The sequence below is a fragment of the Haliaeetus albicilla genome, chromosome 21, assembly GCF_947461875.1.
Source record: "Haliaeetus albicilla chromosome 21, bHalAlb1.1, whole genome shotgun sequence".
Classification (NCBI taxonomy): Eukaryota; Metazoa; Chordata; class Aves; order Accipitriformes; family Accipitridae; genus Haliaeetus; species Haliaeetus albicilla.
In genome coordinates, this window is record NC_091503.1 from 966,348 (window position 1) to 993,772 (window position 27,425).

The 27,425-nt window shown below is 43.0% G+C and overlaps 1 protein-coding gene across 2 annotated transcripts in view; it reads right to left on the reverse strand.

Annotated features, from left to right (window-relative positions):
* Positions 1–11,839: 11,839 nt before the first annotated feature.
* The window catches only part of SEMA5A (semaphorin 5A), a 330,300-nt gene continuing 314,714 nt past the window's right edge, over positions 11,840–27,425 (reverse strand). For both annotated transcript variants that reach the window (XM_069808839.1, XM_069808840.1), the window contains exons 20-23: positions 24,031–24,186; positions 20,712–20,759; positions 18,274–18,485; positions 11,840–16,858 (exon numbers count right to left, since the gene is read on the reverse strand). In XM_069808839.1, coding sequence (XP_069664940.1) covers positions 16,739–16,858; positions 18,274–18,485; positions 20,712–20,759; positions 24,031–24,186 — 536 coding nt within the window. In that variant the 3' untranslated portion in view covers positions 11,840–16,738. The remainder of the gene's footprint in view (positions 16,859–18,273; positions 18,486–20,711; positions 20,760–24,030; positions 24,187–27,425) is intronic.

Consider the following 27,425-nt stretch of genomic DNA (forward strand, 5'->3'; position numbering starts at 1 on the left):
TTAGTCCAGTTCTTGTCATCACAGGCTGTAACATACAAAAGTAACGTGAAAACTGTCAATCATCGGATACAACGTCATTGTAACATACATGGTCACCCTGGCCTACGTTGGTGACCTGGTTACCCATCACGTTCTTGAGAGAAAGGGTGAAGAAAAAAGCCAGCCCGTACTGCATCTCACAGTCTTCACTCTTACCTCGTCTGATTTCTTTCTGGCTTGCCCACGGCTGACGGTCAACATCACTTCTGCAGCTGAGGCTGGTAACCTCTGCCGCCATCTGCTCTCAGGGCAGAACCTGCGCGTCCAGCCGCAGCGCTGACCTGGACCTTCGTTCTTCCAAACGTGGCCGTTCCTCACCGTGCTCTCGTGCTTTTGAGAGCTTCAGCCGATCCAGGTGCCACCTCTCATTTCCATTTTTAAGTCTGGTTCTGCCTGTAGAGACCATTGCCGCCGGTCGTTTCTAGCACCGCCGCCTTCCACGGTTCCTTGCCACCGAGAGCTGCATGGAGCGACTGCCATGCTCCAGGTCGGATTTTCCAGCAGCGTTTTACACCCACTTTGGGAAAATCCGCCCACCAACAGCCTTCAGGGGCTTAGAGAGGCCTCTGGGGTGGCTCCTGCCTGAGGGAGGAAAATCCTGGGCACTCATCCTGGGCACATCCCCGCGCTTCACGTTCGGAGATGTCTGGGCGCCTCAGCCCCAGGAGGACGCCGGAGGGCTGCACGTCTCGGGAGGACTCCAGCTGGGAACCGCGCTGCTTGGAGCAGCCCCGGTCGCTCACGGCCTTTTCAGAGCTCTTGGGTGGCCACTCTTCTGCCCCGAACTTGATTTGTGATCCCTTAATTCTGTTTACACTCAAGGCATATTGTTTTCCACAGTTTTTCTGTACAGTAGGCAAATCTCAATTCACATCGTTGGCTGTCATTCCCACAATCTCTAACATTATTATTAAAGTTCTCATGTACATCTTTTTATGGTTCATTCACTAAAGACCACCTGCATTCCAAACTGACATCTTGTCACTACAGATACCCCAAAACTAGTGTGTTTTACAGTCTTGCTTTTAACGCTCATTGCCTCCGCAATAAAGAATGCTACTGGGAAAAAAAAAAAAGAAATAAAATGCCTGCCTCTGAATTCCTTATTCAAGGATATAAGCTTCACATTTCAGAGAGGCAAATTAAGGACATACTCCATACCATTAGATAACATCCACTAAATAAAGGTAAAATTGAAGCTGAAGTTATATTCTTTTAGTGACTGCATTTTATGTGGCAGCATCACCCCTCGGTGAGCTCTCAGAATGAGCTGCCCGTTAGAAATCTGAACGATGCCTCGGCTTCATCTTTAAACCTCCAATGTTATCTGCCTAACGAAGCAAATTAATCTCTGTGATTTATGTAATTGTTATTACAAAAAAAAAAAAGAAAAAAATAAAAAGAAAAGAAGGCTCAAGAGGAACATGATCAGAGTTTATAAAGAGCTCCAAGGTTACAATATTCTTTATGGAATAAATGATCCATCCATTCAGCTGGGAACAGGGTAATGGCAGGGGACAACATAGCTAAAACTTCAAGAAAGCATTTCTAAAAATATTTTTGGATGCTTCTGCTCTACCAAAGCCCTGAAGAACCCTGTAGACAAATATATTCCTTTCCCCTTTATGCCCCCATTCTCTTCTTTGAGACTGATGGTCCCCTTCTGTGGCCCAGCCAGACACACCGCAGACCAGGGGTGGGCACTGGAGTTGAGAAAGCGCATGGAGACTGCCCAGAGCTTTCCAAGGACCTCTGCCTTCACACCGAGGTACCATCAGCTGCAGTCACCAAGTTCTACCTTCGGGGGGAAAGCACAGGTCCAAGAAAGGAAACACGAGCCTCTGCAAACAGCTTGCAGAGTTTTCTGTGCTTTCTGAACGGGCTTTCTTTCAAACACAAAATCAATTTCAAAGTTTTCCAGTCTTTGCTGGTGTCTCCAAGAAGTTTGGGAACCACTGGTGTAGGGAACTGTTTTTAAATCACCATCACTTTCCACACCGCCCTGTAAATTACTATCTATCTAGAATACAGATCCCCAGACTAAAGAGGATAATCCCAGTTTGCATTGTGGCTGTTCAAATCAAAGCCAAGAGAACTTCAGTGATATCTACTGTTTGTGTCAGGGCTCAGGGAGCACACAAGATAATTTGGTCTGAAAAAAAGAGGCCACGCTTCTAAAACGTTGCAAACTTGCATAAAAAATTCCGACAACTCATTTCTTTGGTAATGTCTTTGTAGGTGCTAGGTGCTGCTGGTGTGCCTGGCTGTTCTGTGCTACTGCACATCTGGGTAGTGCAGACTGTCCAGCTTCAGTCATTTGCACCGCGAGAGGATCAACAGGTGGTAAGTAACTGAAGCATAAGAAGATTAACCTTATTGATAATATGTGCACAGTTTTGGGATCACAAAATCTCCAATGATGAGTTTTACCATCAAAAGAGAATTCAGGAACAGAGTACAGTTTAACGATAATTAATGTACACAGCCATAAGACAGGCAAATATCAATATTTAATTACAGGTGAAAAACTGAGATGCTGGAGAAGTTAAACAGGCTTCTTAAAGATGTCAGCATGAGGTTCCATATTTGTTGTATCTTTACTTTTTTTTATCAGATACATGTGTTCCACACTAAGCGCTGTTTCCAGTGGCTCATAAACTTGCGTTAGGATGTGGCAGGAAAGTCAGGACTCTTGATATAACCTGTCTCATCAGGAGTAGAAGGCAGGCCTGAGCTACGCTCCTTTTCTTTGGTGGATTTCTAAATAAGAATATATAGGACTGCCTTGAATGTGTTCCACCTGAATTAGGAAAAAAAACCCAAAACTTCGAATAATATCTGAAAGCTTTACATTTCTTGGGAAAAAGCATATCCCTTCAGAAGTTAAGCTAATGATTTATTACCTTAGCTGTTCTAAATATGCAAGTTATCTACATATTATAAATAATATTCATATAACTATGTTCAAAATATGCAACATATTCTATCAAAACATCCCTAACTTTAATTCGCAGCCATTTTACTAGGTTGGATGAAAACTTCTGATCCTGTCATACTTCCACCTATACCCGTGGTGACGGTCATCTATCGACCACAGCCCTGAGTTGTGTTTTATTCACTGCTTCTCAGAATGTACTCCCCTAAATAGTGCATGTGGCTTAGTGGCTTTATTCCTAACATACTTAGGAACTTGCATTAGGTTCTGTGAAAACATGGTTTATTTGCTTGCACAGCATGCTGGTTTTGTAGCTTTTCCTTGTCTTTATTTATTAATTCCGTATTTTTGCGTCAGCAACTTCACCATTGGTTTTTTTTCTTCCTGACCCCCACAAAAAGCACTAAACACCACAGAGGTGAAAATAGGTTTCTATTAAAAAGACTTTCTCCATCCAGAGGAGAATTCTTTGCTAGTGACCTATCAATTAGCCAGTGTTAATATGTTTCATACCAGTGGTATTGTTTTAGCTTTGCAGTGAAATTGCTAAGCAATAGCACATGGAATGTGAGAGGGGAATAACAGGGCACTAAACAGCGTGTCCAGGTTCATACAGGTTAATGGTTATCCCTTTCTCAAGGATCACAGCAATAGTTCAGCTTACTTTAGGAGAATTTTCCTAATTATGTGCAGATTTATAGCATCCCAGTTCTGCAGGTAAGTTCATAAAGGCTTGAGGGAGATGATGGACTGTTCATATTTGCTCACATATTCTCACATTTCCTGCTGCTGAGGTGGGCAATGCCAGAGCAGATTTCTGCACTACAATATGGAAAAAAGGCTTGAAAAGTCTGTGGGCTTTGCCAAAACTGTTAATGAGCTATGACATGACAAAAAATTAGAGAATACTTTAAAATGTGGCATGCTTTCAGCCAGACATCAGAGTTTGCATGAATCTGCTTCAGATTTTCCTCTGGTGACAGACCATGCAGGTAGAACTGAGCCCCCACCTGCTTTCTAGGGATGTTATAGGTGAGCTGGGGAGCCTAGTGATGTTTTTAACTCAGAAAAAAAAAAAGGATGATCTTTTTGGATAAACCTCTAGGTTAGACGTTAGGGTTTGATGCTTTCTTTTGCAAGACAATTTTTGCATCTCAGGAAAGTTATCTGGGTCTAGATTTATAGATAAATTTGGAGGTCTCACTCCCTTCAGTGAGAGGACCTCATCTACATACCTTGATAAAACTGCTCCTTCATCCTGCCATGCTGTTGTCCCTTCCATCAGGAACAAGGGACTGTACCAACTCTTCTTGTTCATCCTGCCCCTGATGCTCAGAGCCCCTCTCCTGTCACTTTCTGGTGTTCTGCATGGTGCTGGGCGCCGAGGGCGAGGATCAGCGGTGGGGGGGAGACCAGGAGGTGAGTACCTCCACCGGTGCCTCAGCGTGGGCGACCAGTGCCACCCAGCAAAGACAAATTAGAACCATAGAATCGTTTAGGTTGGAAAACACCTTTAAGACCATCAAGTCCAACCATCAACCCAACACCACCATGCCCGCTAAACCGTGTCCTGAAGTGCCACATCTACACATTTTTTGAACACCTCCAGGGATGGTGACTCCACCACTTCCCTGGGCAGCCTGTTCCAGTGCCTGACAACCCTTTCATTAAAGAAATTTTCCTAATACCCAATCTAAACCTCCTCTGCCGCAACTTGAGGCCATTTGCTCTCATCCTTACAGAAAGACAGTTCAGGAACCAGTTTATCCCAGCTGTCAGACCCCACTGGGCAGCCCTCAGCGGCTGGGCACCTCCGTTAACCAGCAGCTCGCGTAGGCTTATGGCTGCTGACAGAGCTGGAGTGGGGTAAGGGCATCCCCAGTGTACCGAGGAATGTAACCCGCAACGTACCGCCGTGTTTGCTGGAAAACTAAGGTGCCACCTTTAATCCATTCTTGCGAAGGAAATGCTTCTTGCTTTGCCAGCTGCCTAGGGCTTCTCTTGAACAAAGACTGTCCCTCACAACAATCTGTGGACTAGATTTATGATCTGCATGTGATTCAGACTTACAAATAATTTCGAGCCATCTGGCTGTAAAAGGGTGAAAGGTGACTTACTCATCTCACCTACTACAACTGGTGAGAAAGAGCCCCAAGTATTCCTGCGTATGACATGACATTTGTTTCCTGATGACCTATGTAAATATTCACCATTTCTTTATTTGTTTGTTTGTTTGTTTTCTTACCCTAGGTCTTCTAATCATATTTACCACCAGGACAGAGCTGCAGCAAAAGGAATTGCTGCATAAACAATGGTGCATTTCAATATTTACTTTAAACTCTGCTTCAGTCCTCTTGGACTGAAACTATTTTTGCAACTGTATTCGTTGTATTTAAACAGGTTTTCACAATTTAACACTTGCTTAGAGTTAGGTAAATTAAATTCTATTTAACATATTTGCATAAAGATAAAATTTCTTGGCAATAGCCTGTTTTGTTTGTTGATTTGGCTGAAGCAGATAGCATGACAAAAATACTGAACAAGAACATTTTAACTTTAATACTCGTAGTGGGTAGAAACCAGGCAATGAAATAATATTTCTCTTTATTGTTTAGTACTCCAGGTTTTTGGTGAGGAAAAGGTCATTATTGGTTGGTTACAGTGCTATTGCTGAAGTTAATTCAAATTAATAACTGGTTAAAGTGGCTAATGTTCTTGTTGAAATTTTACCTAGTGCAGAAAGGAACCCAAGAGTTTATTATCCTACGGACAAAGCAGACCGAAGCCGACCATCTGGACCATGACTCTAACAGACAGCACCTCCAAGGGCAGTTGCCATTTCTGATAGGGACTGAGTCCGCTATTGGAGGGAAACTGTGGTGGTGATGCTGGTGGTAATCTTGGAGATTGGCTCACTTATGTGTAAGGCCTCACATGAGGTCCCTCACTGCTGGCAATTGCCCACTTTTTACCTATAGCTCTGAGTTCACTACCTCAGGTCCGTTTTATTAAACCTGTAAGACTCCTGGCCTAGAGCTCATACCAGAGGTGCCTTCATATTGCTGGTCAGCATTTGTTTTTCCTTATAAAACAGTAGCTCAACTTTGATTCAGTGTCATTCTTAGGAAAAACAGGTTTATCTGAGAGCAGAAAAATTGTCTTTTGTTCTTACTGTCCTCAAAAGACAGTGGTTCAAAAGAACTGGAGAGTGGTTGATACCACAGCCACAGGAAAGGGAAAACCTAGACATCCAGAAAGAAAAAAAGAAAAAAAAAAAAAAAGAAGAAATCCATCATTCCCAGGATTTGTTTTGGAGATTTGTTTTCAGTCCTCACACACAACCCAGAGATAAGCTGTTTACACTACACAAAGCGTAAGCACAAAAATGACTCCAGCGCAGGAGGAGACCTGGTGGAGCTCCCCCAGGGAAGCTGGTGCTCGAGGCTGCTCATCTCCGGGGAGCTGCCTGTGAGTCGGCACGCGTTAGGAGGCAAAGGTCTGAGCACGGGGCTTTAGTTTTTGGTAGTGACTCTTTTGGCTCTTGTTGAAAGTTCATAGAGCACAGTTTTGGAGCAGAAATGGCAGACAGGCTTGCTAGCAATCCAGTGGTACCCCTGTTAATGATCACTAATTGGCCCCTGCAAACCTGCTGATGTTGAACCACTGGAAACCAAAAGGATGTTGAACTCAATTTGTATCAACTGGCTGAGTAACCCTTCAGATGCTTTTCTTCAGAGATAATAACACATTATTTAAACCAAAGGCTGTCAGCACCTACTGCTCAAATATTGAGGCAACTCACATTAACAACTCCCACACAGAAACCCGATTTTCTGTTTTGTGTTTACTTACCAGCTCTCAGTCAGCGTGTGAGCTCTCAAGCATCAGTGAGAAACACAATCACAGGGAACACGCAGAAAAAAATATCATTACACACACAAAAAAGCTAAACCACGCTCTGACAGTGACTTCAGCAACCTTTGGCCCAGCCTCCCTTTGTCACGCTGGACATGCATGTGCTTGTGTGCACACATGCATGGGAGAGAGCATGTGAGTCCAGACAGGCAAGAACACATCCGTTTTTTCACAAACAGGCTACACACAGCAGGTAAAAAGCCATAAGGCAACTGCGCAGTACTTTGTCTTTTGAGCAGGGACTTTTTATCCACAGACGTCAGAGAGCAGAGATATGCACACGAGAGAGTTGCACTAAAAATCCAGCCTTGAATCCCACCTGCTATCGGTTGCAGAAAATGTGCAAGTGAAATATATCAAATCCTGACCTGCTCAGCAGCAGAAGTCTTTCTGCTTTTGCAGGAAAGCTTTGAGGAAGGTTCCTTGTGTTGGCTAAAACAGCCACCTATGCTTAAATGTTATTACCTGTAAATTTTCCAGGTTGATAACTGGCTGATGTCATCGCACAGCTCTTGCAACACAACAGCGGTGCAGCTCCTCTGAATATTGGGACACTTTTTGCTTCTTCACTTACTTACCTGGGGCTTGCGAGCATTTAAAAACTGTCTTGGACTTTTTAATAGATGCTGAACTTTAGATCAAGTGGACATGCTGCAGAGGTATGGTGGATGAACTTTCCTTTCTTGAGATTTCTTTGGTTTGTTATGGGTTGAGGTATTTTTTGTTTTTGTTTTTAATCAAGCTCTCCTATGAATTTCAATCACAAGGGCTGTGCAAGATTGTGGGATCTAAACCAGTTTTCCATGGCATAAATGGATGTTAACATGGAGGGTTGCACTCACTTTTGTCTACCTACCATGTTTTTTCTCTGAGAAGTGTTTCTATCTTAACCTTAAAAACTACCGACACCCCAATAACGTCATCTGTCCCTAAGTACCCACCTGAGCCTTCTGAAATGAAATGTTTGTTTCGGAAACGAGACGCCTTGTCAGGTGGAGCCTGAAGCAACCCGGTCCCAGCCAACAAAAGAGTACAGAAGTATCAGATTTAAAATTCATAACCAGAAACCAGCTTCTGACTGGAAACAGAGAAGATGGGGGCAACCACCCAAGTGTCCGGAAACTTGTGCTGGATTAAGGGTTGCAAGATAGCACCAACTTACTGCTCTAGCCCAGGGCAATGGGTGGAGGAGCTTTGCAGTTACGAGGCAGGGGGCAGCAGGAGGATTGCTATGCAGGAATCAATCCCGTCATGACTCAGAAAGTCTTAATTCCTGTGAGGAAAAAATAAAAATAAAAAAACGAAGAAACATTTGATTGCATAGCAAGGAAAGGCTATCCTTTAAAAGGATTACAGCAAAATACGGAACAACTGAAGCACAAATATAGTTGCTCTCAGTTACTGCCAGGAGAGAGGCTTAAAGATGCTTTAAGAGCATGAGGACTCTTATTACGGTACATTAATTACTGTAATCTATGTGAGGAATTTATATTCTAAAACAACTCCCAGAGAACCAAGCTAGCTAACTTTCCTCTATTTTCATTTTCTACATAATTGCCGCCACTGGGAAGATGAAGAGAATGGCCTCTTCAACCTGTGCCTTTCTGCAGCAAGGTGTATGTTAACAGCAACATCTTTATTACTAAAAAATGTCTTCTGCTCTAATCTGTACCTCAGGAGAAATCCTAGCTCAGGTTTCGTGGGAAATCATAGGCAAAGGTGGGCTTATTATGGCCGTAGATAAATAACTGATAAGGTTTCAAAAGAACCACCCCTACAAGGAATGGTCTTGGGAAGTTGTGAATATTTCTAACAAATCTAGGGAATGAATGGCTCTAATCCATATTAGGGGCCAAATCCTGAGATTTGAAAATATTTCTACCCATCTCTGTGGTATGGGTTGATGGCAAGTTTTATGTCTGTTTTAATATCAAACGCACTTAACGTTTCATGGGATCAGGAAATCCCATAAACATGGCTTTAACTGTAAGCATTGACTTGAAGAGCACTCAGAGAGAGAAATATACTCACACACTATGGTCCCTGAATAGCACCAGGCAGGAAGCTTCAAAGGGAATATAAAAAGGTAAACAAGTTGATTTTTCTTCTCTTCTGTAAAGAGTCCAAATTTATCGCTGCAGAACTTGGTATTCCCTTGTGGGTTAGTACTGTTTTCACTAGTACAAAAAACAAGCAAACAAAAACTATGGCTTAGAATCATAGAATGGGTTGGAAGGGACCTTAGAGATCATCTAGCTCCAACCCCCCTGCCATGGGCAGGGACACCTTCCACCAGATCAGGTTGCTCCAAGCCCCATCCAACCTGGCCTTCAACACTGCCAGGGATGGGGCAGCCACGGCCTCTCTGGGCAACCTGGGCCAGTGCCTCACCACCCTCACAGGGAGGAACTTCGTCCTTACAGCTAATCTAAATCTACCCTCTTTCAGTTTAAAGCCATTACCCCTTGTCCTATCACTACAGGCCCTGGTACAAAGGTCCCACTCCGGCTTTCCCCTTTAGGTACTGGAAGGCTGCTAGAAGACCACAGATGTGTGACTGAGATTTGAGTATGCATGTTAAGGATAAGTGTTCTGATTCGGGGAAAACTTAAACGAGCACAAAAGGATAACGTTCAGGTCATGCTGACATTAAAGAGCCGAAAAAAGCAGTAAAATCCTTATTATCGAAGCTTGGAAAAGACATTAAGTCAAGAAGAAATTGTGAATACTATTCAAGGCAGTTCAATAATATCAATATGAGTAATGGAGACTAGAAAAGTGGTACCTCCCCAACCTAGAATCCAATCTGATAAAAGCCAATTCATCATATTAAATCATTTAAAATATCCAAAATATCACTGGAGAGGGAAACATAGGGTGCAGACATATGATGGAAAAACATTGTCACCACCCATCAATTGAGCTGCTTCTCTGTGTTCCAGATGATCAGTAAAGCATTATGTTAAATTACCTCTGTGGAGTACTAAATAAGTCAACAGATAGCCATTAAAGTACAAATTCAGTGAGCTGTCCGAATAGGTGTAAATCCAAAGTGATCTCCATGTTGGTGGAACGAGACTGCGGTTGTTAACTGGCTTAGATCCCTGCACCCGTGCTTCTGTGCTCAAGGCACCGCACCAATGTTTCTTCTTAAACGTGAGTATCTTCAGCAGCTCTCCTGAGAAGTTTTGCTAAGGAAGCTGTTTTTGAAGGAGTTAATGACAAGGGAAAATTATTCCCTGTGAAGTTCTGTACAAGGATCATTTACTCCCATTATGGCAATAAGCAATGGCATTCTCCTGATACCAAACCAAAAGTGTTTACTATTGCTAAAAATCTCTGAGGTCTATTTCAATTATTTTATCTTGGTTATCTCACTATTAAAAACATTTTTTCCACTGTACAAGACATATCATAGGGCCATGAATAGAGAAAGCACTTTAGGGCACACAGATATAAAAGCAATTTCTTCTGCAGCTGTACTGGCTTCAAAGCTTTATGTTGGGACCTTAAATGTCCCATTTATTTGAATTCTGATATTTATTTCACTTTCAGTCAATGCCTACTGCTGCAGCTAACAAAAGGGAGAATTAATTCAAAACCATGGGCTTAGTGACTAGCAAATATGGTTGCTGAATCCTGGAACATATACTGTGTTACTGTTAATTACCTTCCATGATATTTTAAAATCCAAAGCTATTGTTGGATGAGGTTTGTGGATAAATCCTTTGGAGGAAAAAAAAAAAAAAAAAGCACAAATAACAGCTTCTTTCTGCATTCTCAGCCTCTAGGATTGGATTGTGAGAATGCTGGTAGTTACACTGATTGAATTTTTTTTCTGAAATGATGTTATGGAACTACCATCTCTGCTCAGATGTTCATTTCAGTTGAGGAATTGCTATAGTACATGCAGTTTAAGAACAATTAAAGTAAGATAGGCTCAGTATCAATGTAACAGGTTTTGCACAGCCCTCGATGTCAGTTTTACAACACAAATTTTTAGCAGACTTCTGTACTGCTATAAAATCACTCCTTCAAACTGACAAATCCTCAGCTAGGTAGAGCTGTGATTGGTTTCCTACAAGCAGAAAAGGCAAGAGCAGAAGTATGCGAAAAAGTGCCCAGCCTGGATCCAAAGAGCCGACTGGAAACAAAAGGTTTGCCTGTTCCCGCTACACCTCTCGCCGTGCTTTCGTTTGCACCACGGAGCAGTCTTGGCGCGTGCCGGCTGGTGGGGGGTTGGTTGGGTTTTTAACGAACGAGGGAAACCGAAGGGGTACGCTCTTAACCGGTGGGTGTTCAGCCTGGGGGACTCACCTGGAGCTAGTCCTAAAGCCCCGACCGAGCTCAGCACCAGCCATTTTGCTCTCCAGATCGGCTCCCATTGCCCTCTCCCTCCTCCCAGCTCCAGGTTGCCAAAACGCCACCGGTACCGTGGCACTTACCGCTCGCGAAAGCGCTTCGGTCCCTTCTGGTTAAGCTGGTGCTGAGAGCGTCTCCAGTTCATTTCTCCCCAATTCTGAGTAGCGGTGACGACTTCGCGCGAGCACCTGCTGCAGTCAGATGGCTTTTTGCTTGAGCAACTAGTTGGCTTGACTCTTTGGGAGGTTGCAGTCCCAACAGCCTCGCCCTTGGCAGTTCCCCAAAGGCCTCTAAGTTTCTGTGGAAGTTGACTGACCAGCATGCCAAGCCTTCAGTCACATTCCTCTGTTTTTGTTTCCACTTCTGCCTACCCTTGCTGCTGCTGGGGTTGAAATCTTTGCCAAACCTCCCAGGTTAGCACATTTCCCTCTTTGTACCATCCCGGTTAGAAAATGTTGTCGCATGGCAACACAATGCAAAGCATTCAGTTCGTTACACTGAACAGCCTCGCTAAAGGCCATTTCAGCCACACACAGATTCATTTTTGTGGAGGAGAGAAGAGAGAAAGAAAGGGAAAACATTCACAGATCCCAGAACCCTTCTTTATTTGGAAGAATGGCTTTTAAATGAAGTCAAGCAGTATCTTGTTTTATCATTCATTTATTTAGCAAAGAAAGGAATGAATTCAAATACCCCACACAATGAACACATATCTATTCCCTGATATCAAGATGCAGATTTGCTTGTGAACAATTTTAAATGAATCGGTTTTCTTACTATTGAAGTCATCATGGATTTGTGCAGAAGCAATATATCTTGGGCTCAATCCTGTAAACACATTAAAGTAAGTAACTCATTACATCCATACCACTGAACTCGGTGTGGTTACTTAGGTGATGAGTACATTCATGCTCAAGAGCCTAGCTTTTGCCAATCTCAATTTAGGCATCCAAACGACAGTGAAAATCGGACGTGCCTCTCTCCAGGCTCACTGTAGTGTCGGTGGAGAGACACGAGCCCTCGCCAGGACGTGACTCTGCCCACCTAAGGACGTTCTCCCAGACGAGATGTAGAGGCTGCTGGTGGCAGCTACAGTCAGAAATTGGTCAGATGCCTCAAGCAGAGCAAGATAAGCTTGGACCAAACTGTTTACAGAATTGATCTCATACAGCAAAGCCATTATGCATACAATTAACTTCAAGAATGTGCTTATGTTGCGCTGATTTTAATAGAACTGGTCCCACATTTAAAGAAGTGACTATATTCATTCTATAATTATGAGGAAAAAAATATTGAAGCATTTACTCCTATTAACATTTTTGCTGCATCTGGGACCTCTTACTTTCCTTTCTGGTTTGAACAGCCATATGGTCTGATGCTCTGAGAACTTTCTTCACTTAACATAAGTGCTTTGGTAGCTCTTGATTTGTACACTGACGCGGTATTTTCCCAGAGGTTACTGTGGAGCTCTGGTAGAGCTAACGAAATGCACAGTGTCCTACACCCATCTGAGACTTTAATCAGTACTGCTTAATAGCCTGGAAATCAAAGCCATTTAAGCCCCATTCTTTCTCCCACTCTCTTATGAAAATCCTAATCCTAGGCAAAAATCTCCTGATTAGTTTTAGCCAAACCACACTGCTCCAACAGCAGGTGACTGCAAACGGCTGGAAAAGCTTCCACATAAAGTAACTTTAAATGACCATAAAGGTTATCAGACTCAAATCAAAGTACAAGATAAATCTGCAAGCACAGGAGTCCATTTTCTAAGCAACTGAGGGACGTATGCTATGTATCAGACACAAAAATAAGCCCAAAATGTGTACTCAAGCGCAATTCTGCTGGAGTTATCCAATGAAAGTGTGTACTGTACAGGATCCGACTGGCAATGCTGCTTCCTCCTCACTCCATGTAGCAGGGCTACACAGATACAGCTTTACTCAGAGAATTTTGATCTATCTGCCAAAATATTTGTACTCAAAATAGAGAAACAGTTTTAAATTTATGCAATCAGTGTAAAAGTGGTTTAGTAATATTAACTATTGGCATCAGAGGTAATACAATTATTTATCCAGAAAAGATCACCTTATCCAAGTGAAAGGATAAGGGGTATTTAATGGCATTTAATGGGCAAGGGAGTTGATTTTCCCTTTCCAAGAACAGAACAATGCTGCAAGAACCAAATTTTACCCTTGCACGTTTTTGAGAGCTCTATCGGCTTAAACAAGATTCGCAGGCAAATGCCCACTTTGCTACATTTTTGGCAAAAGAAAAATAAGAGCTTTCATGGAGAAATCTGCTTTTCACCAAAATGTGTGTAGTTTATTTTAGGAAAAATGCTAAATAAAGTGAAAATTAATAGAGACTCCACTTTGCTTTGCTCCACTTATTAGGAAAGGCTGTATTAAACTACCTGGGCAGCTGTGTAGAACTCAGAAGGTGAAAATACTGATATAGGCAGTGCATCTGGGGTCCTCTAAAATTTCCTAGGACACAAATAGCTGATGGCTTTAAAACCTGTTGTCTCAGAATCTAGCTTGACAAGGAGATCTTGCCATCAATTTTTTCTCGTTGAAGTGCTGTGAAATTTCCACGTTTACCGTAATGCTTTAGATAGAGCTTTGAATATACCTCTGCCTGCAATTTAGAACAATGTAATTTAGGAAGCTAAACGGCAAAAAAAATAATTTTAAAGTGTTTAAATGACATCACATGAGAGTCACTCGAAGATGTGGAACACCTGAAATACTCCTTTGGGAGATGGAAGCATGAACAGACTGAGCATCTGCTAAATGCACTTCTGCCTATGATCATGCAGACTTAACCTAGGGTATTATTACTGCATATATAACACGTATCTAACGTGGGTATCTACCCATGAGAAGAACGGAAAATAGATCACTGCAAAGATAGGCGTGCCTCAAACTACTGAACAGGTAAAAAGAAAAGCTAATTTCAGATAATTTTAATTAAAGAAGGTTAAAATAAAAACACATAGTTCAAATATTTTTAAGATATTGGTGTCATAACTAATAGTCTAAATATAAAATCCATAAGCCAGACTAATGTGCTCTTAGTATGGGGGCAGAGAGGAACAGTGTTGTGCATATGTGTGTATGTGCATGTGCTGCTTTTTCTTGGCACTGGTAGCAATTTAGATTTTATTTTCTTTATCTTATTTAACTGTAAAATTTTATCTTTTGGCATGGACAGAGTGATTCAGATACTGGACTGGTTATGATTTGGAGAGCTTTTTCCCCCTCTATCTGTTTCACTGAATTTTCTTGCAGAGAAAATTTCCTCTCACCCAGGGCAACCAGCTAATTTCTTCCTGAAAAACCAAATCTAACGTACAGTAAAAAAAGAAACCCAGTATTATTATACTTTCTGGAGATGAACTGGTGTGATGGTGGGGTGCTTTCTTTTGACTGAGTTAGAAACAGGGAGAACTATTCAGCTGGAAAAAATAGGGGCTTATCTTAATTATTTTCATAGATGGTAAATGTGCATTCATTTTACTGCACAGCTTTTCAAAGACCACTTGCTTTGCATTTTTTTTTTATTTTACTGCAGAACAGAGATAGGAAGCATAGTGCTACATTCAGATCTATCCCCATGCAAAAATGTTGCTCATTGCCATCATTAGATACGGGGTTTCCCCTTGCTATGTAAGTAAGTGGCTGGACCACCAAAGTGGTGCTCAAATGCAGTCTCGTGATCAATGGTTCCTGGTACTTTTTGCTTTTTTTGTAGATAGCTGTGAATCATTACAATCTGTACATGTTTTTTCTCTATTTGCCTATCATAGCGTAACCTAACGATCAAGGGCTCTGAACACAGAATGGAAACTTTTCCACTCTGCTTCTCCTTGCACACCTTCCTGGTATTCTGCTGCGATGATCTTTGCGTCTAGCATGCTCAAAATAATGAAAGGCCAATTCTTTAATCCTTAATATTCACTTTTAATTTCTTTTCACAAGCTTCTGAGAATAGCAAATGCTGCCTTACTACTAAGTACTCTGGAAAATCTGGCACAAATCCCTGCCCTTTTCTTTTTAGTTATCTATCTGGAATTTCAGGTACAAAAATAACAATGTCATGAATGTGGGTGAAGACAGACAGAACAAAGAAAAACGGTTTAAAAATTCTTTGTGTTTCCTCACCTGCCACTACAAAAGGAATTAAAACTGATAACTTAAAACTCAAACAGTTTCTTAAATATTTACATCAATGAAGTCCAACGAGATAATCACTTAAAACACCATAAGAATGTTCCTCCAGGGGCTGATAGCGCGGGTCGGACAGGGCAGCAAGATGAGACAAGGCTTTGCAAACACATCTGCGTTTTCTGAGCCGGCTCTCTCTGTCAGACGCGCGCACGTGAAGCAAAAGCCGGAAAGAGAAAAGCACGTCTGCGATTACACCTGCGTACCCCCACCAGCCCGCGGCGGCACGCAGAGCGGGCGCAGCCGCAGCTTTCGGTGGCCAGCCCGGCGGCCAGCGCCGCGGGGAGCCCAGCGGGTTCCCTGAGGGATGCGCCAGGGAGAGGGATCCCGAGGGATGCGCCAGGGAGAGGGATCCCGAGGGATGCGCCAGGGAGAGGGATCCCGAGGGATGCCGCCACTCCTGCCAACCTGCACGCTGCAGCGAGGCCGGTTTACTAACGACACGCAGAAAAACCTTGGAGCGCCCCACTCCGATCTGCCCTCCCTGCCGGACCTGCCCTTCCACACCCTCCCCAAAATTAAGCCGAACTAGGGGAAGGGAGGCTTTACGTGACTGGGCTTGGCTCACAACTGGAAACCACCGACCCTGCAGCTTTCTGGCTTAATCACGAGATCACGTCCCTCGGTACGGCCTTGGTCTCCGCGCTCCGAACGGCCAAACTGCAGCCGGAGTGATTTCCAGCCCGGGAAGGTCAGCCCTACGGAGCCCGGAGCCGCCGCAGCGCATCGCCGAACCACCACGGTTCTTCTCACCATCGTCCCCGGCACCCTGCCAGCTCTTTTCGGTGGTGTGAGCTTCTGGAGACTGCACAGGGGGCTCCGTGGCTAAGGGCACAGCTCAAGCCTCACGGAAATAAAAGACAATGCCTAAAAGGAAAATTAGATTTGTACTCCTGGCGCAGCTTTAAGGGGCAACATTTTTTTTTTTTTTTTTTTTTTTACAAAGCTCAGGAATTGTTAGAGAACTCTGACTGGAGGCTTATGAAACTGAGCGAAGTGATGCAGTCCTCAGGAGTGGTCCACTGACACCGAGGGGCTGTAGCTGCCCCCGACACTGAAGGCCAACCTTGCACTCGGCAAAGAAAACGTCATGTCACAAAGAGGTGTTTGGGGCTTTGGGCAGCAATGGGACATTGATGGCTTGGATTGTGCTTGAAATGTCTCTGAACTTCATCTCTGAAGCCTCAATCACATGAGCAGTCAAGTAGCACAGGCCTTGGGGACTGGGGAGTTACAGGAGGCCAGAAAATACACAAGCCCGTTAGTACTCATCATAATTATTGAAATCTGTAAAATAGGTATTAGAATAAGTCTTTGCAGTAAGATGCGGATTGAAGTATTTGTTTCTCTCCTCCAGAATCAGGTTGTTTTTGTTAAATGCCTGGGAAAATAAAAAAAAAAAAGGAAGAGATAAGAAAATGGGAAGGACAGAAGAAAGGTAGCCACTAAGTGCTCTTTTACGAAGGCAATTTTCCGTGGCAAATATCTGTGTACTGTAAGTCAGTCAAAAATGCACTGAGAAATACTTGCACATTTACAAAAACCTGCATTTGCACGTATCTGCTTATATAATAACATTCCTACAAAAAGCAATGCTACTGAATAAAGTAAACCCAGGCACTTTCCCCCCAATATTATAAAACTCATTTTATGATTAAAAATACTTTTTAATCATACATATTCAGTCTTTCCTATTAAAATGATTCACTCATTATCTTTTTACTGAATAAGAATTCTTTTCCCTTTACTGCATTAATTCCTTGATTTTCAAATGCAGTATGTAGGAGAAATGTCTGAAGGTCCTAAGAGTGTAAATCCCATTTCTTTAAAAGTGATATGGGTATTTAGAGTATGAATTTTCACAGGGTTTTTTTTTGTTTCTGTAGCTATCCAGAGAGATGATTAATGGAATTTGGAAAAGCTTTAAATTAGGTACATATTCCACCACTGGTTACAAAATCCAGACTTTTCTTGCTGTTTTGAATGAAATTCTTTAAAATGTCTTTAATTAGAAAGAAAAATGCAGAAATTAAAAACTGGATTATCCAGGTAGGATTTAAGAAAAATCCTCATTTACAAAAAGCTTTGCAGATGCATGAATAAACTGTGTAATCTGAAGATCCTGAACTAGGTATTTTCAGCATGCTCATCCTTCCTTAATTCTGTGGATCTGAAAAGCGGAGCTATTCTAAAAGGTCATAAAGAGAAAATAGCTGTTTGGGAACAATGATCATATGATATAGATATATGCCAGACTCTCAGCTGATGTAAATCTGTACTGCTCATTTACAGAATATTTTGGGTATGAACACTAGCTGCGAGTCTGACCCAGAATATATTCACCAGGTACATCTCCTGTATAAAGACATAGTGCAGGAAGATGAACACTGACCACCCTTGACACCATAGCACTGGAGCCAAAGGATTATCTTCAATATATGTCATGATGACTGTTAATGGCCCTATTCACTTCTTGAACAAGCCACTAGGGAACACAACTCGGAAAAAAACCCCCACAAAACAAAACCTGAGTGGTCTGTTTTTTCCAGAAAAGGCTGCTGCTGTATGAATTCTACACATACACAAAATCCAACTTCCTACGTAATGGGGATCGACAAAGAAAAGGACCCATAATTACAATACCTCAAGTGAATCTATTTTTGTCATTAACAATCAGCATAATTGGAGTCCAATGCCACTGCAGAAAACTAGCAAGTAGAATTCTTTCGATACAGCACAACTGTTGTCTAGGACCATATACGTTGTGCATTATAGAGCTCCCAACCCACTTCTCACCTTGATGGCTTCTACAGAATCATATTTGTCCAGTTTGTTGATATGGTTGGTAATGCTGGTATTTAGAGGAGCTGGTGACACCGGATGGATGACAGTTGCGTCATGGGACTGTTGTTGATATCGTTGGCAGTAAGTGTAAACAAGCAGGGTAAGAAGGCAACCAAGTATTGAGCTACTTAATCCCACTGCGATCATGTGAAACATGTTGAACTCTGCAGAGCGGAGAGCAGAAGACAATCTTAATTTTAAGGAGGCAGCAATACAAGCTTAAGCTTGGGTAAAAATGTAGACAAGTCCTCGATTCAAATAAGGATAAGGGAAATTTCATGTGTTTCCCAGAAACATCTCAATTGCAATGGTTTAGCCCTACAGTAGCAAATGCATTGTACTTCCCTGAAGGGATCGTTATAGGAATCTCAGATACCCATACATCTCTGTGAGTATTAAGGCTGAGACTTTTGAAAGATGCTTAAACAAGTTCAGAACCCAAATAACAGTTGAATGAGTTGCATTTTGTATGTTTGAATAGTTCAGCAAAATTTTTCTACGGATTGTATAACAAAGCCTTGTTATATATAAATTATGTATAGAATGTACATACATAGCTTTTTTTCAGTGAACTACAGTATCACCTCCTCTGCTGTTCTTCTAGTTCTTTCTCTTATACCTAGTGACTTGTGGCAGAACTAACAAAATCCTAATATCTTTGAATCACAGTCCTGCTTTCCCTAAAGTGTCTTCCATATCCCCTTTATTTGGTGCATGTCCCAGGAGCAATGCTGTACATTTTTTCCATCCCCTGCTTTGATTCTTGCTGGGCCTCACCGTTTCTGTATCTTTGATATATGGCCAATTTGTTCCCTTCTCCAGCCTTCAGAATTTTTTCTTTATGTAAGTGGGGGGTGAAGAAGAAATGGTAGTGGTTTAGGTGAAAATGGGAAGGGGGGGGAGAGAGAGACTCCTTAAAGCTCTGTGTGCTTTTAGCCATAGCAGCCAGAGAGTGCAAAGTCAACAACTCGGAAACCAGCGCTCCTGTCTACTCTGCCCTTCAAAGACACCACGGGATCAGGCGGTGGGAAACCCTCTCCACCTCCGCAAGGATTGAAACGGAGAGGAAGCTCGCTGCTGCATGAAACTCTAGAAGGGAATCTAAAGCACAATCATCCCCTGATGTTACTGCACAGAGATACCAGGTCAGATGTGGCACCAGTAGGATTAGCTGGAAATAAACAAATTACACTGCTTTTCATTGCTATTTCAAACTGGAGCTGTGCTTTCTGATTAGGAAAGAAGTTTCAGTGAGAAGCTCATGTTGGAAATTTCATCTTAGCATTACTCAAAATTTGCTTGTGGTTGCCTAAATACACAAATGAAAGATTTTAAACTGAAAGACCGGCACTGGCCTGAAAAACACGTTAGACCTTTTTCACTGTAATACAGAACAATGGGCCAGCACACGGGTCCCATTTTTTGCAAACACCTAAGGTAGGACCTTTACATGCTTACTGGGTATTTAGAAACACAAACTAATATTTAGGTGACTAGGTTGACTGCCCCAATATATAAATTATCACTGAAATATCCTTCTACACTTTTATGAGAGTTTCCCACTGTTGCAGAACTTGGCAAAATGTTTTCAGACTACCACTGCTAATTAGAAAAAAATCAAATCACGTTATCCTGGCTCCCATAACAAGTTACCATGCACACTAGTACCCTTGTATAACCCCTGTGTTTTCATTGTCCCTTATTAGGTTAAAAATGCAGCTTATCTGTGCATGGAAGAATACTAGAACCGGCCAGAGCTATTACCATGACAACACAGACTAAGCGTGATAGCTCAGCACAAAAAAAAAAGGTCATTTTTCCTCTTTCTTCTTCTTCTTCTTGTTTGGGTTTTTTTTAACAGTTTTCCCTTTCAAGATTTGTTTTGCTAGCATCAGGACTCTCTGGAATGGAACCTTTTTTTTTTTTTACTTTTTAGTTTTGTCTTTGGCAGTGAAGCTGAAAATGAGTCCCAGATACAGTCTGAGCTATTAAATGGGTTAGCAAGCTGCCTTTCTGCTATTTATTTGGGGTCCCAAAGAGGTCTGTGAAATTATTATCCTGAAAAAGGTGGAGTAACTTTACAAATTCTGACTTACTGATAACTAGCTTATAAAAGGAATTTCTTTTTGAGACAAGGGTGGCTGCTGTACTGAAAAAAAAGAAAACACAAACAACTAGTAATACATGTACTTGTCTCAAAGGTCAGCAATGGCAGATGGGTATTTAATGAGAAATCCTGTAGTAACTACATTTCTTTTTCTGTACAAGTGTAAATAATGAGAATGCAGCATTTAGAATAAAACTAAGAGCATGCAAAAAGTGAAACAAAAGCACAAAATGGGGAACCAACATTTCAGCATTTAATATACTTCTAGAGCTGAAAAGCTTACCGCCACATCGTTTTTCTTCTATGCTGCTGGATCGTGCCACTGATATTTCTGGAAAAATTAACAAACCACTTATGCCAAGGAGAAAAAAATATTACAGAGAACTACTAGTTTTATTAACACAGTAAGGATTTAATAATTCATTCTACTACATTCACTCCAAATCCAAAGTAAAAAATAAAAAAACATATTTTTAATTCTTGCCTCAAAACACCTCTGGAATGAAAAAGATGAAGTGCACATGAAAACATTCTTTGTGGAGTTTAAGCATGTTGAGAAAAGGTTGATTTTCTGAATAGTGACATTAAAGAGAGTTTAATTATCTTGTGTTCAAATGGGCTCATTACTTCTAGAAGTCACGTCTAGCACTAATGTGAAAAGAGGGAATTTACAAATCTTTGAAGAAGATGACTGCCAATTTCATGGGTCTCAGTTGTAAACTAATAAAATGTAATTCCAGCCTGTATCCTTACCATTTTGACTTTGGAAATATTCTCAACAAATATGGAATAAAATCTGTTGGCAATCAAGTTTTCCTGCTCTTTACTTCAGGACCGCGGCTTCTGTGAAGGGCAGTCCTGCCTTACAGATCTCTTGGACCTCTCCAAAAGGGTCACCGAGCATGTGGATTATGGGGGAGGGAACTGACACGGTCTACCTGGATTTCAAAAAAACTTTCAAGTTCTTTGTTGACGGCTTTCCAAGCAACAAATGAGATGAAGGAAAAAATAGAAAACAGGGTAGTACTATGTGCCCGGTTCTTACAATGGAGGAAGGTTACCACTTCTGCAGGGACCTAGGCTTTCCAGCAAAGAGCTAGAAATGTGGGAGGCAAATGTGGTTTTGAAGTTTGCTGATGATACAAAGTTAAGGTAGCGTGGACAAGGGCATGCTGTGAAGAGCTGCAGAAGGGCCTTATAAAACTAGGCAATAAAATAACAAATGAAACCGAATGCAGATCAGTGTAAAGCGATACATACAGTGGAAAGCAATCCTAGCTTCACATATAAAATGATGGGCTGTGAGGTGACTATGACTACTGAAGAGGGACACCGGGGGTTATGACAAATTGTTCCATGAAAATATCGGCTTAGTGTTCAGAAACAATCAAAAGGCAAACCAAACGCTAGGTACTACCAAGAAAGCAACAGTGAGTAGGACAGGGTAATCAGCATTATGGCACTTTACAAATCTATGCGTTGTCCACAGCATGAACACTGCATGCAGCTCTTCCCATCTAAGGATGTCTCTAGTAGAACTAAAAATCAGACCAGAGAAGGGCAGCAATGATGCCCGCAGGTATGCTGTAGCTTCTGTGTGAGGAATTAACAGAGCAGGCTCTCCACTGACCCACCAAAAGGTGATCCAAACGCAGCTACTGCTAAAGGGATCACAATTTTTTACCTTTCTTCACATGCTAAATCAATAACAACTATTATCTAAGTGAGAAAGTATCAGACCTGGCAGAAAAACACTCTCACAGAGAGTTAAAAGCTGAGAGCATACTTTGGTTGAGACTGTTAATTCACAACCCAAACAAAAAGCAGAAAAAAAGGTACCAGAAACCCGCAAAGCTCTGCAAGGTAATGCCGGTAAGGACTACGGAAACACAGGAGCAGCAAGGACAAGGAGGAGTCGCTTCTGCGCTCTGCCAGAACCACTCGGTGCAGTGAGTTCTGGAGAGGAACGGCGCTAAGGTAAGCAGGAGGAGACGCCACGTGGGTGAGGACAGGAGGGCGGCGAAGGAGACAGAGAGGGCAGGAGGGAGCGAGGGGGAGAACCGCGACTCGGGGCACCCGGAGGAGGGAAAGCGAGCCGAGCCCAAGAGAGCAAGGTAGTTTGCCGAAGGTGAGCGTAACGGGCATGAGCTTATCTGCTGGGATAGGGGTGGTTTGAGGAGGAGTGGCAAACCAACCAGAAGGGCGAGAGAAGAGGTGGCTCGTTTCAGATTCTGAAAGTGCCTACGTTCCAAAACAAGATGTAGAGCTTCTATTGCATTAAGCAGGGGATTCACAGAATGTGAACTTTAACGGAGCTGCTTCGAAAGCCTGAGAAAAAGGGGAAAATACAATGTGGGAGTTTTTGCTTTCAGACTGACATTTTTTGCATTGGTTTTGGAGGAAAAAATAGTATTTGGGAGTTAAAGCATTATGCACCATCCACAAAAGTATTTACATTTGTTGATTTCTTTGTTATATTGTACTATATTGTACCGCATAGTCACGGGGAAAAAAAACGTTGCTGCACTGAGTAAACATAATTACATTTCAAATGACACAATAAAATGTACATTTCTCTGTCTGTGAATAGACTGCTAGCTTTTTTAAATGTACACAGGCGGAAAGATAACTGTTAGCAGCAATGCAATGTGGCCACCCATACTGTTGTGTGGATTTAAATGACTGCTGTGTTTTAAAAAAGAAATAATAATAAAAAAGAGTACAGTCATGAGTTTCGACAAATGCTATAGAATAATACATGACATGACTATCCACCAGGTACTTGGTGGTCATGGGGGACACAAGGACCTGAGGCATAGTATGTACCTTTCTAAGCAGTTATTAATTTAAGGGACTCTGTGAAATGATTTCCAGATTAACTACCACAGCACCCACTTTTGTATATGCAAACCACAAAACCTAGAGGAATGTTTCTCTAATAACCCGAAAGTCTCAAAAACACTTACATTAAAGTAAAAAGCAAACTATTTCTCCTAGCTGGCTGTAGTCATCCCTGCACCCCGCCACCACGTAGGACGGGAGGGACCTGCAGAATGCTGGGACGGCGACTGACCGAAGTCCCGGGTGGTGACAGGAGGGGCAGCTCCACAGCGCTCCGCGCCTGAGGCAGTTTTTCATGGAGACACCAGATCACAGAATCGTAGAATCGTTTAGGTTGGAAAAGACCTTTAAGGTCATCGAGTCCAACCGTCAACCCAACACCACCATGACCACTACACCCTGTCCTGAAGTGCCATGTCTACGCGTTTTTTGAACGCCTTCAGGGATGGTGACTCCACCACATCCCTGGGCAGCCTGTTCCAGTGCCTGATAACCCTTTCGGTGAAGGAATTTTTTCTAATATCCAACCTAAACCTCCCCTGCCGCAACTTGAGGCCATTTCCCCTCATCCTATCACTAGTTACTTGACAGAAGATCGAGCAACATCAGCCCTACGCAAACAGACCAACGTGCTTTGGCTGCCAAGGGCAAGCTCTGTTCCAGCCCTCGGCGCTGCACAGCGCAGCCTGGGACGGTACCGCGCCTCGCTCCTGAAACGTTGGGAGGTTTCGCCGATCCTTCAAGGAGCAGGCTGAGCTCACCTGGTATAAAGTTGGAGTCCAAAGCACAGGCTCGGCTCTCTGTGGTGTTGCCCGTGCACTGGCTGCCCACGGGGAACAAAATGATGCACTGACGGACGCGGAACTGGAAGCCGGACGAGTCGCAGTCGGACCACTCGGACCACTCGGACCAGCTGTCTGCAACGGGCAGAGAGGGACACACAGGCAGACGCTGCCGTTAAACGCTTCAGGTACACCGAGCGCGAGAGAAATAGTCTGTATTTCTGAACTAGGACAGGAGGACTCATCCCCAGCCAGCAGAGGACAGCCCTTCCATTACGATAAAACAAAGGCAGTTCGGCTTTGGCAAAAGTCTCTGGAATGTAGAGTGTGATGGTAAATTTGTCGCAGACATATCATGGCTTGGGCTTCTGCCACGGCCTGCGAGTGTGGAAGTGAGAGGCCGGAGGGATTCTGTGGTGGTGACTGAACGAGCGATTACTGTGGAGTTAATTCCAGTCTAGGTCATTAGGGTGGACAATGGCACTGGTTTTTTTTACGTACCTGACAAGCAGCAGTAAGAGCTGCAAGAGTATGTATTCCAGGTCTGGAACAGGATGTTTATTTAACCACAAAACTAGTTGTATCTTGCAGATACTTTTTTTTCTTTTTTCTTTTTTTTTTTTAGCTTTTGTCCACTTCTTTGCTGTGGATAGAAGCGACCTCATCAAGTATTCTCGCCTTCTCTTCTCCATTCAGTTCATTATCAGCTTCTATTGTTTCTTTGTATTTCTTTCTCTGCCTATGTAGTTTTGATTAAGACATTTTTATTTTATGCCTGTGTGACCTCAGCATACTTCCCTTAAATGAAGTGAATTGATCTCATTCCCATGAGGTCCTGTGAGTTTACTGAGCTCAGCTTTCTTAAAATTCAAGCACAATTCTGCCTTCACAGGGGTGTCCTGAGTTTGGCAAGTATACTAAAGACAGAGCTCAGTTAAACTTTCTTCTTTCTTCTGTCAGCTTTCCCACTGAGATAGGTTTTATGGCTTTGATATGGAACGAACAGTCCTACTGTCCCAAACCAAGTTTGTTTCTACTTCAAAATTTTAATTGATTTTATACCAATATGAACCCAATTTAGAAATTCCATTTTGCTTCAAATAAAAAAGTATACATTAACCTGATTTTGTTTCAAGTTAGATTGAAGAACATTAAAATTTGTGAATAATTTGGAAAATTAATGAAGCTTTTGTACACTTTTTGTGAATCGGGTGGAAAGTCAGTAAAGTCTTACACTGTTTTGGGCCCTTTTCAATACATTGTATAAATCCAGCATACAGGGTTCATATTTACTCATTCCTTTCCCCTTGGCCATAGAGGAAAATAATAAAACTCTCAGCCATCTAAAATTTAACAGATTCTGGCAGGAATACTTGAGATTGCAGTCTTGAAAAAAGTCAAGCCATAGATTCTTTCCATGATGGTGTTGGACATGCACTTCCTAACCAGTAGCACGGTAAAAAGAGATGGACGGAGGAGACTGACGTAACTTTAGCATAACAGAGGATCTCAAGCAGTGGTCCTGGGACCGTTTCGAGACAGCAGGAGAGAGCTGCTTAGAGGCAGCAGCCATCAGTCCTAGCGGTCTGTGGTCCGGATGCGCACCGTCACTTGTGGAGCTGTTCGTAAAATAGATTTACTCAGCAGCTCAGGTAAGAACCCGGATATTGATATTTATGAACAATTAGCACCTGTCTGGATGGGGCCTCCTTTGAACACCAGGGCAGATACCTCGACACAAGCAGCTGATGTCAAACAGTAGGATCTCGTCATCGTGAGGAGCAAGAATCCTCAGCTTTGTCCGTCAGCTCTCCTGTTTCCTAGGAGAGGTCCTGGGAGGGCCTCATTTCCAGAGTGGGTGGTAGGAGCATGGAGGCAGATGACATAAGTAGTTGGATCCTAATTCAGGGGGCAGGAGAGCTGAGGTGGGAGTCAAGCAAACGGAGAGCCTTCTTCCTGCTCGTACAGTGTGGGACATGCAGGAGCTGCCGCTGTCACCGCCAGTGTCAGCTGCTGCACCCAAGTGAACTAAGGACACGGATCCTTACCTGAAGTATTTAGTAACAATAAGGCCCTGCTCATTCAGGTTTAAAGGAATGCTGCTCGTTACAAATCCTGGCCCAGTTCTCATCGGTGGCAGAGAACACGCTTAAGCCAGAGCCAGTCCTCTCCCCCGATGCTGGTATAATCGGGATATATGCAGCAGCAGCCAAACCGCTCGCGAGCGCCCTAAATGCAGCTTGTTGGCTGGTGCGCTCTGCAGCCCCGTCTCGTCCGCTGTGCTTTTGGGCCACCAGGTTCCTTGCTGAAGGGGCTACATCCCGTGATAAAATAGGAACCTCAGAGCACGCACGGATCATGCCAGGTCACACATGGGTGACTGGGCAAGGCTGCCGTTTCAGCCTGCCCTTTTGGGGTCCTATAAAAGACACTGTGTGTGTTGGGAGCTTCCCACATACGGAACACAGGGCATCTCTCGCCCTTCTGGGGTCCCTCTACAGCCCGGGCAGTCAGTGGGTCTGGTGCTGTGCTGATCCGCTCCATCTGGCACACAGAACCACAGGAGGGGAGAGAGAGGACATCACTGCAAGCGTGAGAGGGATGGACATCCCTGCAACGGTGGATCCTGGTACCAAACCTGTGTTTTGGGGAGTGCCACTGTTGGGAGCTCCGAGAGTCAGGCAGACGCAAGGCACCAGCAGACCAACCGGCAGTCCTGCCCTTCGTGGAGCCCTTCGTGGAGCCGCTATCTCCGCCGTCACAGAGAACCTGAACCCATGGCTTTTGCATGCACTTCCGCAGACTCAGTCATCCTGCCTCACCCCTTTGATTTCTTTATCTTCAAAGCACCTGAGGCTCTCTTGCACCTCAGGCAGGCTCCTCTCAACTTGCTCCTCAGTTCTTTGCAAAAGTCAGGAGAATGGAGAAGAGAGGGTGGACTGGAGAGGTGTTTAATCCAGAACTGCTTTTCTCCTCTAACACGGCAAGGCTTACTCAAATGTCATGTCTTCTTCCTACAGAGTCTTGGCTGGCCTTTGAAGCCAGGTTAAGTCCAAGCAGTTCCTGAAAGATCCCTTGGTGAAGAAGGCACCTCAGAAAGATCAGGCCACCAGTCTGTAGGATTATAAATTTCTTTCATGCAGAACTACACCATCATTTCTAAATGCTCAACTGCTTTATCCATTATTTGCATGTGTGAGTTAGCAACTCAAGGACAGATTATATTTTCGCCTCTTACAGCAGCAGTAAATACTTTAGGTATAAAATACTGGTTTATTCAGTACATTACAGACACCGTTGCAACCGATTACACTCACTGATAAGCAGCCTATAAACCACTACTGATCAATAGTGCAGCGCTTTCATTCACGTTA